This window comes from Rana temporaria, chromosome 5 (genome assembly GCF_905171775.1).
Source record: "Rana temporaria chromosome 5, aRanTem1.1, whole genome shotgun sequence".
Classification (NCBI taxonomy): Eukaryota; Metazoa; Chordata; class Amphibia; order Anura; family Ranidae; genus Rana; species Rana temporaria.
The window spans coordinates 5,956,150-5,972,494 of NC_053493.1; the positions used below are offsets into that span (position 1 = coordinate 5,956,150).

The window sequence follows — 16,345 nt, forward strand, 5'->3', positions numbered from 1 at the left end:
ACTCCTGGAACGGATTATGCTCATAATCCGAGGTTCAACTATATGTATGTATATATATATATATATATATATATCAGGGCTCAAAATTTGTGCTCGCCTCCTCGCGTTTGGCGAGGGGATTTACGTGCAGTGCGAGTATCCCACGCCGCTCAGACACACACAGTGCGGCCAGTATTAAACTATACAGCTGCCGCGCCGTCCCTTCACAGGCTAGCACAGACTAGCAGCAGATTGGGCACCAGGACGGCCCCTCTCCACCTCCCATAGGCCAGTAGGATTGGCCTATGGGAGATCGGCGTATAGTCGGTGACATCACGGCGGCGGCGCCTTTTTTGAATCACAGGCTACCGCAGGGGTAGCTGGGACGGTCCCGGGACACGGCAGCCCGAGGAGGTATCGCATGAGTATCGCATGAGTTTCGGCTGCCTCCTCGGAGCCCTGGACGGTGTGCCCGAAAGAGGCTAAGTAAAGAAGAGGCGGGGAGCAGAGGCCGGGTGGAGGTGATACAGCTATAGCCACCAAAGGGTAAAACCAGCCGGGGAGGAGGAATGCAAGTCCCAGACGGCCATGAGTGCGTAGCAGTGCCAAGGTATGGTGGGGATTGTAGATCACTACTAACGTTCAATCTGAGTGTACAGGAGCTGTGCTTCTATCCCCTACCTGCCTGCAGAGTGCTGGGACTTGTAGTTCCACATCTGCAGAGCAATGCCAGGCTGCATGCTGACAGAAGGAGAGAGAGCAGATGGTCTTACACTGTACAATCTGATTGCAGATGACTATAAACTGTACAATCAGATTGTACAATCTCCTGTAAGATGGCCATCCACTGTACAGTCAGATTATACAGTGGATGGCCATCTTACAGGATATTATACAATCAGATTGTACAGTGTATGGCCATCTTACAGGAGATTTTACAATCACATTGTACAATGTATTTGTACAATCTTCTGTAAGATGGCCATACACTGTACAATCTCTTTTAGAGTGAATCTTCAGTCACACTCTGGACAGTCTCCTGCCCCTCTGATGCCCGGTAGACTGGAAAGAATTCTGGCATAAAGGGGAACTCTGCAGACCCTGACATAAAGGGGAACTCTTATGTGAAGGGCAATACTGCAGAGAGCAGACTCTGATGTAAGTGGAAACTCTGTAAAGGGAAACGCTGCAGAGTCCAGACCATAATGTTGGGGGGGAATGCTGTAGACTCTGATGTAACAGACAACTTTGTGGACTGTGATGTAAAGGGGAACTCTGTAGTCTAATGCTTAATGTTAATATTGTTAAAGTTGTTGTTAGTATTTATTTTTAAAACGTAATACTGCAAAAAAACATTTAACCGTATAATTTCACGAGATCATTTACGAGGGCGTGTTTAGTGGTTGAATTGGGGTCTGGGCAGGGTGGGGAAACTGGTGGCGAGTGACTCTTAAGGCCTGGCTAGTAGCTCAGGACTTGAAATTTTGAGCCCTGAATATATCTCTCTTCCCAATCACGTTCATGGAGGGCTCATTAGTGATTTCCTGCACTGCTGGAAATATGTCTCATCTATGAATTGTAGGTACTGTAATGATGGTAACCAAGAAACTTGAGCACTCCAAATATGGGGGAAGCCTCAAGGTGGATTTAACCTGCAATCTGTCAAAGGAATGTTCACACATGAACTTTAAGAGGGACCACTGAGACAACATATATATAATTTGTGCAGTGGCTTCTGGTCACCAGGTGGATTTTCCAGTACCGAGATCTTGTTAATGAAGTCTTTAAAAAAATATAAAAAAAAACTTGGTGTTGACAAGCTAAGATAAGTACTGTAATTGAAATATCACTTTTAGGTGCTACTTGTGCCTGTCCACAACTTTATCTCAGAGATCCCGGTGACAGTGCCTTGCCACCGGGGCAGAGGATTTATTATTTTTTATACCTACTGTATTTGTATTTGTAAATTAAAGTGTGAAAATAATATTCGATTTAAAGTTTTTATTTTTTATATTTTTTCAACATTTTGTTTTTTCTCTACAGTCTCTATGGCAGTAGACTGACAGACAATTCCTGCAACCACCTGGCATCAGGAATAAAAAATAACCGGACACTGAGGAGACTGGACCTGTCTGGGAACAATCTGGAGGGTCCATATTTCAGGGATCTATTGACAGCTCTGACCACAAGCCAGATAGAGGAATTGTTGTGAGTACAACAGGCAGGGGCATTGCTAGGTCTACAAAAAATCTGGGGCTAGAGCCCATAGCAGCGAATTAAAGCAAGTCATACGCTTGGGAGGGAATACACATGAATACAATAAACGTGTGTGTGTGTATATATGTATATATATATATATATATATATATATATATATATATATATAAAACATTATATATTATCATTACATCAGGGTCCCCCAAGCCCTCCTCATTATATCAGGGTCCCCAGAGAGCCCCCCCTTACATCAGGGTCCCCAGAGAGCCTCCCCCTTACATCAGGGTCCCCAGAGAGCTTGTCACATTGCCTGCCACAAGATGCAGCTTGTCACTTGCCACGTCACCTGCCACCAGATGTGGATTGTTACATACAGAGATTCTAGGGTATATAGAGACAGGCTAGTGTATACAGAGAGGCTAGGGTATACAGAAGACCAGGTAGGGTATTCAGTGAGGCTAGGGTATATAGAAGACAGGCTAGTGTATACAGAGAGGTTATAGTATACAGAGGCTAGAGTATATAGAAAACAGACCCTCCAGCTGTGGTGAAACTACAAATCCCAATCACGCCTCTGCCTCTAGGAGTCATGCCTGTGATTGTCAGGGTCTTGCAATGTCTCATGGAATTTGTAGTTTCAAAACAGCTGGAGGGCCAAGATTGCCTACCCCATGGCTAGGGTATACAGAGATGCTAGGGTATATAGAAGACGGGATAGTATATTCAGAGAGGCTAGGGTATACAGAGAGGCTAGGGTATACAGAGAGGCTAGGGTATACAGAGAGGCTAGGGTATACAGAGAGGCTAGGGTATACAGAGAGGCTAAGGTATACAGAGAGGCTAGAGTATACAGAGAGGCTAGGGTTTACAGAGAGGCTAGGGTATATAGAAGACAAGCTAGTGTATACAGAGAGGCTGTGTATACAGAGAGGCTATTGCATACAGAGAGGCTATTGCATACAGAGAGGCTAGGACATACAGAGGGGTTAGTGTATACAGAGAGGCTGGGTATACAGAGTGGCTAGTGTATACAGTTAGGCTGGGTATACAGAGAGTCTAGTGTATACAGAGGCTGGGTATACAGAGAGGCTGGGTATACAGCAGAGGTCTCAAACTGGAGGCCCTCCAGCTGTTCCGAAACTACAAGTCTCAACATGCCTCTGCCTCATGTCTGTAACTGTAAACCTTGCAATGCTTCATGGGGCTTGTAGTTTCACAACAGCTGGAGGGCCACAAGTTTGAGACCCCTGGTATACAGAGAGGCTAGTGTATACAGAGAGGCTAGTGTATACAGAGAGGCTATGTATACAGAGAGGCTAGTGTATATAGAGAGGCTGGGTATACAGAGCCTCTCTGTATACACTAGCCTCTCTGTATACCCAGCTTCTCTGTATACCCAGCCTGTGAAACACTGGGAGGATAAAAAAATCTAACTCCACTCCACTGAATACAAAGGAGCTAAGCTAAATTTACCAAGAAACCTACATTAACAAGGTTGGTTAGCATAATATTTGTGAATGGTAAAATGACATATGAATTAGAGTTTGCTGTAAGCATTTGACACTTACCCAGTAAATGCACTAGATTATCAGATGTCATTGGTGGAATAAATCCTTAAACTAATTTAATTGTATTTATTTTTTATAAATTCATTATAGATAAACGGTATACCTACATGCATATACTGTGCGTGTGTGTGTAAATATATACAGTATCTCACAAAAGTGAGTACACCCCTCACATTTTTGTAAATATTTTATTCTATCTTTTCATGTGACAAAACTGAAGAAATGACACTTTGCTACAATGTTGTGTAGTGAGTGTACAGCTTGTATAACAGTGTAAATTTGCTGTCCCCTCAAAATAACTCAACACACAGCCATTAATGTCTAAACAGCTGGCAACAAAAGTGAGTATACCCCTAAGTGAAAATGTCCAAATTGGGCCCAATTGGCCATTTTCCCTCCCCGGTGTCATGTGACTCGTTAGTGTTACAAGGTCTCAGGTGTGAATGGTGAGCAGGTGTGTTAAAATTTGGTGTTATCGCTCTCACTCTCTCTTACTGGTCACTGAAAGTACAACATGGCACCTCATGGCAAAGAACTCTGAGGATCTAAAAAAAATAATTGTTGCTCTACATAAAGGTGGCCTAGGCTATAAGAAGATTGCCAAGAGGTGCCATGTTGAACTTCCAGTGACAAGTATGAGAGAGTGAGAGCAATAACACCAAATTTAACACCCCTGCTCCCCATTCACACCTGAGACCTTGTGACACTAACGAGTCACATGACATCGGGGAGGGAAAATGGCTAATTAGGCTTTTTTCGGCCATTTTCATTTAGAGGTGTACTCACTTGTGTTGCCAGCGGTTTAGACATGAATGGCTGTGTGTTGAGTTATTTTGAGGGGACAGCAAATTTACACTGTTATACAAGCTGTACACTCACTACACAACATTGTAGCAAAGTATCATTTCTTCAGTGTTGTCACACTCTCTTTTGTGAGATACTGTATATAATCTCGGTCTCCCGATTGTATTTCATCACTGTCATACTGTCACACATATTTCCTGTGAAGAATACAAGTGACCTTAAAGAGGAAGTAAACCCTTCCTCTTTTGCTCCCTGCAAAACCTGCAAATTCAAAGCATAATTGGCTAATATGCATCGCATACTGGCCCATTATGTGACACTTACCTGCAAAGAAATCCAGTGCTGTCCCCTGTGTAGGCTGCGTCCATCTTCTCGCCCCTTTTCCTTCCGGGCCGAAGACTCTGTGATTCGCTGGAGCCGCGTGACGTCACTCCCGCGCATGTGCACGATAACGGCACAAGCTAGGAAAGAAACGGCACAGAGTTTTGTTTCTTCCCAGCGCATGCGCCGTGAACATTTTCAGTGGACTACAAGTGAAATGTCTCCTAAACGGTGCACGTTTAGGAGATATTTCCACTACCTACAATAAACACTTATTCTAGGCTTACCTATAGGTAGAAGTAACAAAAAAGGGGTTACAACCACTTTAATGACAAGATTGCAAAGGCATGGTTTACAGTTGCCATCATTGAGATCATCATCAGTGAGATGCAATAATGGTCAACAAATGAGTAAAACAGTATTTTATGTAAATGAGATTACAATTGTTACCAATACACAGCTTTTAAAGCTAAATATTATTCAGATAGGGTATACATGTCTTTACGATATTTTCCTCTTTTTTTTCCTCTTTTTTTTTTCTTCAGTCTGGATGATAATCACCTGACAGACAGTTCCTGTCCCCACCTAGCATCAGGAATAAGAAATAATAAGACACTGAGGAGACTTCACCTTTGTAAAAACAATCTGGAGGGTCCTCATTTCAGGGATCTGATGACAGCTCTGACCACAAGCCAGATAGAGGAATTGTAGTAAGTATAACAGGACTGATTAAAACAGGGCAAGATTTACATCCAAAAAAATAAATGAAAGACAGCTGGTTTACTTTTATTAGGGTTAAATCCTAAATGTATTTTATGGTCACCGTATTTCACATGTATTTGAATTGTAGATTGGAATTGTGTCTGCATTCACACAATTTATATAATTGTGCTCTTTTTGATATTGCAATTAAAGGTAAAATCTGCCAGTACTATAGGATATTTGCTAAAAGCTTAATAAACTAGTTGAATACCAGAGCCATTTCTAAAAAGACATTGAGCCTAATGCTGGCCATACACTGATCCAAGTGGGGCTGGTTCAACAGGGATCTGCCGAATTGTAATCATTTAACCACTTCCTTACCGCGTCATTGTGAAATGACGGCGGCAGGAACCCCTCCTCGATCCAGGAGGACGTCATATGACGTCCTGGGCTTTCCGGGTGGATATCTGAATGATGCCTGCAGCGAGAGGCATCATTCAGATATCCTTCTCTCCTGCCGGCGATTCTGCACAACGTAAGAACGATCATAGCGGCGATTCCGCCGCTAGATCGTTCTTACAGGCGGCGGGAGGGGACATCCCCCCCTCCCGCCGCCATCCGGTGCTTCTCCGGGCTCTCCCGTGCCATCGGGGGCCCGGAGAACGAATCGTCCGGCGCTGGCAGGAAGCATAGAGATGACTGGTGACCAGATGGTCACCAGTCATCTCTATGACCGCCGGAGGACCCGGGCGCGATGTGATGACGTCACGCCCGGGTCCCCGTAAGTAAACAAAGCCGCAATTGCGGCTGCTAAGCAACCACAAGCATGAGATCGGTGAATTTTTTTTCACCGATTTCATGCTTTCCAGCCTGGAGGAGAGATGTGGGGTCTTATTGACCCTGCATCTCTCCATAAAGAGTACCTGTCACACACATTCCTATTACAAGGGATGTTTACATTCCTTGTAATAGGAATAAAAGTGATAATAAAAAAAATAAAAAATAAAAAAAAAGTGTAAAAAAATAAATAAATATGTAAAAAAAAAAAAAGAAATAAAACATTTTTTTTTAACGCCCCTGTCCCCAGTAGCTCCCGCGCAGAAGCGAACGCACACGCAAGTCCCGCCGACATATGTAAACACCGTTAAAACCACATATGTGAGGTATCGCCGCGTGCGTTAGAGTGCCAGAAACAATTCTAGCACTAGATCTCCTCTGTAAATCTAAACTGGTAACCTGGAAAAAAATTCAAAGCGTTGCCTATGGAGATTTTTAAGTACCGAAGTTTGGCGCCATTCCATGAGTGTGCGCAATTTTAAAGCGTGACATGTTGGGTATCTATTTACTCGGTGTAACATCATCTTTCATATTTTACAAAAAAATTGGGCTAACTTTACTGTTTTGTTATTTTTTTTAATTCATGAAACAATTTTTTTCCAAAAATTATTGCGCAAATGCCGTGCAAGATAAAACGTTTCAATGACCGTCGTTTTATTCCCTAGGGTGTCTGCTAAAAAAACATATATAATGTTTGGGGGTTCTGTGTAATTTTCTAGCAAAAAAATATGATTTGTACATGTAGGAGAGAAGTGCCAGAATAGGCCTGGTATGGATGGGTGTATAACTGCCCTGTATGGAAGTGGTTAAGGCTAAAGAAGAAGCAAGTTTGCTTTGAAAAAAATACCTGTTTCAGCTCAGCAGCGATGGCAGGCAGCTTCTACACCCAGGCTTTGGTTCCATTTTCGACATTAATTCTAAAGAGACAGTGGCTCCCAATCTCCACAGCTCCATCCCTCCCTTGCCGGTGGCCAAGGAAAGGCTCCATGGTTGCCTTTCTGTCCACTTCTGCCCCAGAGGCTGCTTTTTGGCCATGCTGTGCTACATTTTAATGATTGTAAGGGCAATTATAATCATTTAATAAATATTTGTTTTTACATGCTACACTATGGATGTTGTGTTTCTCTCTTCCTTTTTACAAATTGTGATCAGTGTGTGGCTGTCCCTACTCGACAGAAGTTGATTGTTTGATCGAATTCTGTCAAAGGAGAATGTTGGAAAACTTTTTCTCGATCAACAGCTGTAGCCGGTGATCAGTGTATTTTGACAGCTGCAGGTCCCATCATCAGAGCTAAATACCCCAGCATGGGGGGACTCCTCCATCTACCTTGTTTGTGTGGATAGAGGAACCTGACAACATTTTTTTTGTTCAGCTGACTGCAAATGACAGCAAAAAAACAAAAAAAATATTTGTTAGGCCAGCCTTAGTGAGTCCCGGTGGGGATTGGTCAGTGACAGCCACAGTCCAGCATTAAACCTAGTTGCAGATTTGATCAATTCCTGGTCTTACAAAGAGAAATTCCTAGCAGCACAGTCAAACACAATTCCTCCACACACAGTATGCGGTTGATTTACTAAAACTGAAGAGTGCAAAATTTGGTGCAGCCTTGCATAGAAACCCATCAACTTCCAGGGTTTTTTGTTTATTTTTTGATCAAAGCCTTATTGTACAATCTGAAGCTAGATGCTGATTGGCTACCATGCACAGCTGCACCAGATTTGACATTTTCCAGTTTTAGTAAATCAACCTCACATGTCTATAGCAGCTGTGCTCTGCTTTTAAAAATGAGCAGCAGCCTTGGCTTTGTAAAACAAATGTGATCTGGGCAGCTGAAAAGGAGGTTGTTGCTTGTTTTTTAGTTTAGTTGAAATGGACTTGATAAAATGTTGTTCCTCTACAGGCATAAGCCTCCTCTCCAGTCTCTCCGGCATCAAGAGCAGGTTCCCCACCGTCAGGAACTGCTCCAGATCCAGCTTACCAATCTTTGGGAGAAATAGGGGAAAATAACCACTCGCAATTAAAGCCAAGGTTAGGTTCCTTGAAATAACTTCAGTCCACCTGGCATAACCAAACCTAAAATTTTTCACTCCCAGATGGAGTTTTATAGTAGAGTACTCTTGCATACTCTACGATTAAGCTCCATCCAAGAGGGAACTGTATTAGGGTTGGCTTTTATGGTGAGGGACTATTTTGCCATTTCTTCTGAGGACAGATATGCTATGTTAAAATGGTGTTATGCTTTCAGAATAATTACTAAGGCATATTTTCTGTTATCTTTCTTTATTTCCTTTAGTCTGAATTACAATAATCTGTTAGACAGTTCCTGCAATTGCCTAGTATTGTGCATAAGAGATAACCAGACCCTGGGGAAACTTGACCTGTCTGGGAACAATCTGGAGGGTCCTCATTTCAGGGATCTGATGACAGCTCTGACCACAAGCCGGATCGAGGAATTACTGTGAGTAGAAGCATCTAAAATTCCTGTATAATTTATTTTGTGGTGTAGGAGCACTGAACCTTATGGTGATATGTTACAATGTGAAGGGTGATATGCGGTCCTGGAGGCTGCTCACCAGCAGTCCTGGTGTCCTGCTGGACCCTCTGAAGTGTTTCCTAAAACATTGAAAGGTTGGGAGCAAAAAACTAGCTTGTACAGTAATTTGCAAGATTTTATTTTGCATTTCTAAAGCATTTCAGGGGCTCAGCACCCCCTCCCCAAGACACGTTGGCTGTTGCTATTTCAAAGAGCTGTACAAGCTATCTTTGAGCTCCAATCCTTTCTACACTTTATTTTATTGAAAAAGAGAACATTTCTTGATTTCTATCAGGAATACCGTGTGATAATTTACTCACTTAGTGGGCATGCCATGCTGGAGACTTCCTTCAATGATTTAATTATACACTCCTATGGTATATGCATCAGCTTGCTCTCTCTCTCTCTCTCTCTCTCTCTCCTCCCCCTCTTTTGCATTCAAGCCCCAATGGCCTCTCTCAATTGTTGTCCTCCTGTGTTGTTACTGCAGTATGCAGACTTTGGAGTTATTGCATGCCCAGGTAAGTGAAGACTGTGGGCCACCATCACACTCAACACTTGGGGTTAACACATGCATTTAGGGCGCACACAGACAAAACATGCCCAGTCACAGCACACACAAAGTCAGAGCAGGTACATGCAGTTAGAACAGACACAGACAGAACATGCTTAATCATGGCACACATGCAATCTGAGCAAATGCATGTGCAAGCAGGTGCTTACAGGGTACCATTAAATGTATTTCTGCTGTTGTATTAATTACACTATGTAGCTATGCAGTTAGTTCAGGCTGCCTATAATGGGAAGGGGTCAACTATGTCCCAGTTCTCTCCTGGGTCTTTTCGGGTCCTGCCCCCTGTTTGTAAGCTACAAATATAAGGGGAGGGCTCAGGGCTGGGTTGTCTTATACAATGGTAATACAGAGGAAGAACTGCTGCACCATGTTTTCCTGATGGAGCATGTGGCCCCCTTCTTTGTCACCCTGCTGGGATTTTCCCTGGAGCCAGGAAACTACTAGCAATGGACTTGCACTGAAAGAGTTTATTTACCTTGGGAAAGGTATAAACCTGGCAGCCTACTTTAGTTATTTAGGGTTGACCTTTGTTCTCTGTGTGCAGTGCCATTAGACTGTACTACTAAATGTTCAGCAAAGGTGTCTGGGGAGGTGCAGCGAGCAGTAAACACTCAGAGTCCGGTTGCAAAGAACAGATCTTGTATTAATGTCAGAGTTCAATAATTCACAACAAGCCTGGAGGGAAGGTGCCCAACTGGGAACTTTCACAGAGTGTATCAGCGGTGTATGGCAGAGCAGGCCTTAGATGTGCCAACAACATCTGCCTTGAAGGGTGGAATGTGGCCTGGCTGTTCTGTACCCTAATGGGGAGGTCTCCAGGAAGGATGTTGTGTCCCTATACTTCTCCCTACCAATCTGGAACCTCTCCTTGCAGCTAATCACTGTCCCTGTCAGATGGGTGACCTGTCCCTACACTACCCACACACAAAAATGCACACTAAGCCAGGAAGCCAGTGCCTTAAATAGGCTCTGCCTGATACAAGATGACTGGCAGAGTCACGTGGGGAGGCAACATCCAATCAGATAGCTTCCCCAGTGACCCAGGAAACCAAGTTCCTCTTGACTTCCCCTTCAACTGTAATGCCGCTGCCTACAGTGGAGAAAATAGACTGCACCTGCCTACAGGTGCATTAACTTTTCCATGCGCTCAGTGCCAGTTGGGCCAGTGGAGTGGGACACAGGCTGTGCAGTGTCCCCCTCAAAATGCTACATTTAGGAAGATAAAGTGTACAGTGTAACGGCTCATTTCTAAACCCGGTGTGCTGCCTTAATACTGATTCTTGCATGACCATGGCCCTGCCTGATCCTGAGGATTAGTGAGCATGTTTATGAAGAATCCCCCATCTAATGGACATGTAGGCCCCGTCCCACACATGTAACCAAAGCAAATGCACACAGCAATGCAAAGAGTCAGGGAGATGCATGAAGTCAGGGAGCGATCACAGTCAGAGTAGACACACATAGAGCAGGTACAGAGATAATGCACACAAATAAACTACACACACAAACAAAGCATACCGAGTCAGACAACAGACCTTCACCATAGTCAGAGAAAATGAACAGTCTACATTACCATTTTTTGCCCTTGACATTGCATATACAATATGTTCTCCTTGCATGGAAAGCACTAATGTCCACAGGTGAGAGATGTACCCGTTGCATGTAAGCAGAGTGGTGATTAAATTGTAATAAATTATGGTGGCTTGGCACAGGTGCTCAGCAATATACAAAAGTTAGGATGAGCAAATCTGCCTGTGTTCAATTCATGGAGTGCTCATTCTAAGGGGGAGGGGGTGGGGTGTTATCAGTGCAATCTTGAGATCCTATTCAGTCTTGTTGTGGGGCTAAAAACCAAGCCATTGTCCAAAAAGAATGCAGAATACCTATTGCCAGCACATGACATGTAATCCAGTGTATACAGTTGTTAGTTACAAGTGTCCAATAACTTGATTACAAAGAATGATTTGTATAGGTGTTAGTAGGTAGTTTCTTCAATGTGTTTCCCGGTGAGTTTCATCAGGAAGTTATACCACTTGAAATCAATGTGCCTATGGTCACCCGATAAAAGCTATTGCCACCCCACAGCCAGAAGGAGGGTACCAAAACATGGGCCACAAAAGGGGCCAAAGGTATGGTTTTCCAATTTCATAATTCCAGTTATCAAAATTAGCACAAAATGGCACCTGAACAGTGCAGCCAAAAGTATGTGGAAGCGGATCTCTGGTAGTTAAATACCTTAGACCTGATCACGGATGTGGAAATACCGGGCAATTTAGGAAACAGCGATCACAGGTCAATTGGCTTCAGTATAAATCACACAAATAGGAAACATAAAGGTAATACAAAGACACTGAATTTAAAAAGAGCCAACTTCCCTAAACTACAAAGCTTGCTAGAAGGCATAAATTGGGATAAAATCTTAGGAACAAAGAACACGGAGAGATGGATTTGCTTTAAGAGCATATTAAATAAGGGCATTAGACAATGCATCCTATTGGGTAATACATTTCACAACTTCAATGTAAAAATGTATATAAAAGCAAAGAGGAAGGCCTTAAAAAAAAAAGAAGGTTGAGGGATCATCATTAGCATTCAGACTTTATAAAGAATGCAACAAGAAATGTAAGGGTGCAATTAGGGTGGCTAAGATGGAACACGAAAGACACATAGCGGAGGAGAGCAAAAAAAATCCCAAGAAATTCTTTAAGTTTGTAAACAGCAAAAAAGGGAGAACAGACCACATTGGCCCTATAAAGAATGAGAAAGGACATCTGGTTACAAAGGATGGGTAGATGATGGAGGTATTGAATTTATTCTTCTCCTAGGGTTTTTTTCTCCTAAAAAACTATGTAGCACCAATATTTAAAAAGGGCCCAAAATACATCCCTGGGAATTACAGACCAGTTTGCCTAACATCAATAGTATGTAAGCTCTTGGAGGGGATGATAGGGGACTATATACAACATTTTAGTAATGAGAACGATATCATTAGCAGTTATTAGCATTATTCATGAAGAATCGTTATTGCCAAACCAATCTATTAAAGCGGTGTTTCACCCTGCAGAACAACTTTTTAGCATAAAATTCGGCATAGTAGCGCGAGCTACAGTATGCCTGTCTTCATTTTTTTAACCCCGTACTCAAAGTGTAATCGTACATAGAAGATTCCGACTGCCCGCGGGGAATGGGCGTTCCTTTCAAGAGGGAGGGTGATTGACGGCCGGCTCTGGCACGTCACTCTCCCCGAAGACAGCCGGAGTAGGTCTCGGCTCTTCACGGCGCCTGCGCACAGACTATGCGCAGGCGCCGTGAAGAGCCAAGCCTATTTCGGCTATTTCCGGAGAAGCGTGACGCGCCAGAGCTGGCCGTCAATCACCTTCCGTCTCGATTGGAACGCCCATTCCCCGTGGGCAGTCGGATTCTTCTATGTACGATTACACTGTGAGTACGGGGATAAAAAAAATTAAGACAGGCATACTGTAGCTCGCGCTACTATGCCGAATTTTATGCTAGAAGAAATTTTTTATTTTTTTTTTTTTTTATAGGGTGAACCCCCGCTTTAACCTTCTATGAGGAGGTTAGTTGCCATCTAGATAAAGGAAGGCCCGTAGACGTGGTGTATCTAGATAAAGGAAGGTCCGTAGATGTGGTGTATCTAGATAAAGGAAGGCCCGTAGACGTGGTGTATCTGGATTTTGCAAAAGCATTTGACACAGTTCCCCATAGACGTTTACTGTACAAAGTAAGGTCCGTTGGCATGGACCATAGCGTGAGTACATGGATTGAAAACTGGGGAGGGTGGTGATAAATGGGGAGTACTCGTAATGGTCAGGGGCGGAAAGTGGGGTCACCTAGGGTTACTGTGCTGGGACCAATCCTATTTAATTTGTACATAAATGACCCGGAGGATGGGGTAGGCAGTTTAATCTCTGTATTTGAGGACGATACTAAGCTAAGCAGGGCAATCATTTCTCCGTAGGATGTGGAAACCTTGCAAGAAGATCTGAACAAATTAATGGGGTGGGCAACTACATGGCAAATGAGGTTTAATGTAGAAACATTTAAAATAATGCATTTGGGTGGCAAAAATATGAATGCAATCTACTCACTGGGGGGAGAACCTCTGGGGGAATCTAGGATGGGAATGACAGGCTCAGCAATGGCATGCAATGCCAAGCTGCTGCTAACAAAGCAAAAGGAATATTGGCATTAAAAAGGGGATGATAATTCTCTCGCTCTTCAAGACTCTGGTCCGGCCGCACCTGGAGTATGCTGTCCAGTTTTGAGCACCAGTCCTCAGGAAGGATGTACTTGGAAATGGAGCGAGTACAAAGAAGGGCAACAAAAGCTAATAAAGAGTGTGGAGGATATTAGTTATGAGGAAAGGTTGCGAGCACTGAACTTATTGTCTCTGGAGAAGAGACGCTTGAGAGGGGATATGATTCCAATGTACAAATACCGTACTGGTGACCCCACAATAGGAATAAAACTTTTTCACGCAAGGGAGTTTAACAAGACACGTGGCCACTCATTAAAATTAGAAAAGAAAAGAGATTTAACCTTAAACTGCATAGAGGGTTCTTTACTCTAAGAATGGCAAGGATGTGGAATTCCCTTCCACAGGCGGTGCTATCAGCGGGGGGCATCGATAGTTTCAAAAATCTTTTAGATAAGAACCTGAGCAACCACAACATACAGGGATATACAATGTAATACTGACATATAATCACACACATAGGATGGACTTACTATGTAAATTATGCATGTACTACTCAGACCATGTGCGTCCTCAGACTCTATCTTGTGCATATAAGGCCGTGTACAGACTACCAAACATGTACGATGAAACCGGTTCGCCGGACCGTTTTCACCGTACATGTCTGCCCGGGGATTTCTGTATGGTGGCTGTACTCACCATCATACAGAAATCCGTGCGTAAACAATACGCGGGGCGTGGCCGCGCCGTCGCCGCGACGATGACGCGGGCGGCCCTGCCAGTTCAATGCTTCCACGCATGCGTCAAAGTCATTCGACGCATGCGAGGGATGGCGGGCGCTCGGACATGTACGGTAGGTCTGTACAGACGACCGAACATGTCCGAGCGGACAGGATTCCAGCGGGCTGTTTTAAAACAAGTCCGGAAAAAGTCCCGGCGGGCAAATGTATGCTGGAATCCTGTCCGCTCGAGCCTACACACGACCGAACATGTCTGCTGAAACTGGTCCGCGGACCAGTTTCAGCAGACATGTTCGGTCGTGTGTACGGCCCATAAGAAGAGCAATTTAGCTGAAATGTTAATGTAAACACGCACTGAACATGCCTTTAATAGTGAACATCTCTTTGGTGCTTTGCAAGACAACCTCATAAAGGACTTCACTGGTGGTAAGAATATTCATTTACTCCAGCAGGAGAAAGTGAAGCCTCAAACTAGCATATCAGTCTCTGGCCTCAAACTGACCATATTGTCCCTGGGTTTGTGGTTCAGGAATCCAGCTGTTGATTTTAGGTAAACCAACTTCTGGGTCAGATCCTGACTGATGGCCGCCCCCCCCCATTTTTGCATAATCAATGCTCGCAGTTTGTCAGAATTTGTGTTTTTTTTTTGTTCACCCGCCTCTTGAGGATTGACCACAAGTTCTTAATGGGATTAAGGTCTGGGGAGTTTCCTGGCCATGCACCCAACATGTAGATGTTTTGTTCCCCAAACCACTTAGTTATCACTTTTGCCTTATGGCAAGGAGCTCCATCATGCTGGAAAAGGCGTTGTTCCTCATCAAACTGTTCATGGATGGTTGGGAGTTGTTTTTCTGGAGGATGTTTTTGTACCATTCTTTATTCACGGCAGTGTTCTTAGGCAAAATTGTGAGTGAGCCCGCTTCTTTGGCTGAGAGGCAATCCCACACATGAATGATCTTAGGATGGTTTACTGTTGGCATGACACAGGACTGATGGTAGCGCTCACCTTTTCTTCTCCGGACAAGTTTGTTTCCGGATGCCCCAATCGGTAAGGGGATTCATCAGAGAAAATGACTTTACCCCTGTAACAAAACGTTGCACACTCAGCTTAAGTGCTTTCGTCATATAACGTTTCCTCCCAGTCTGAATATAGATCTCAGATATTCCAACCGCTGACAACTACAAACAAGACGATATTCGTTTGATTGCTGAACATGGACTGTTTATTAGAACCAAAATACAAGTCTTATATACAGTTGAGGAGGAGGTTCCTACCTCCTGCTCATATTACTCTAAAAATACACCTGTAACCAGAAACCGAATTAACATGAGCTAATTAACTAATCCCTTAAAGCAGCCGATGTGACTCCATGCCCTTCTGGTCATTGTTATGATTAATCTTGTTGTCACCGAGCTTCACACAGTAGATTATACTTTATCATAAGTATAAACACAGGACACCTCCACGCAATAGAAGGAGCTCCAGCAGTAGTCGGCCTGTCTCCTACATTGTACAGAGGCCAATGTGATCAGCTCTCTCAGCTAGGATGTTGCATTCAGAATCAAACAAACCAAGAATAGTCTTTACATATATCCTGGGAGATATTGTGGATAAATATCACTGTCCCATTTTAAGTAATCCAAGATATATTTTCTCAGTCACCCTGTGCCAGAATGGCACAGGGTGACTTAGACATAAGAGGTGCATGGGGAGCTGAAACACGGGTTTCCCAACCTTTTCAAGGGATTCTGGGTTCCACGGGCCCTCCCGTCACAACCCCAGTCCTCAGCAGTCCAATCTCTGTACCTTTTGCAGAACATCAGTCTGTCCCTGATGTTTTCCGAGAGGGGAG

General features: G+C 43.7%; 1 protein-coding gene across 1 annotated transcript in view; it reads left to right on the forward strand.

The window, feature by feature from the left end:
• Window positions 1-16,345, forward strand: part of LOC120939757 (NACHT, LRR and PYD domains-containing protein 3-like) — a 220,999-nt gene that overhangs the window by 101,905 nt on the left and 102,749 nt on the right. Inside the window, exons 10-12 of the mRNA XM_040352092.1 lie at window positions 2,023-2,187; window positions 5,435-5,599; window positions 8,723-8,887. Coding sequence (XP_040208026.1) covers window positions 2,023-2,187; window positions 5,435-5,599; window positions 8,723-8,887 — 495 coding nt within the window. The remainder of the gene's footprint in view (window positions 1-2,022; window positions 2,188-5,434; window positions 5,600-8,722; window positions 8,888-16,345) is intronic.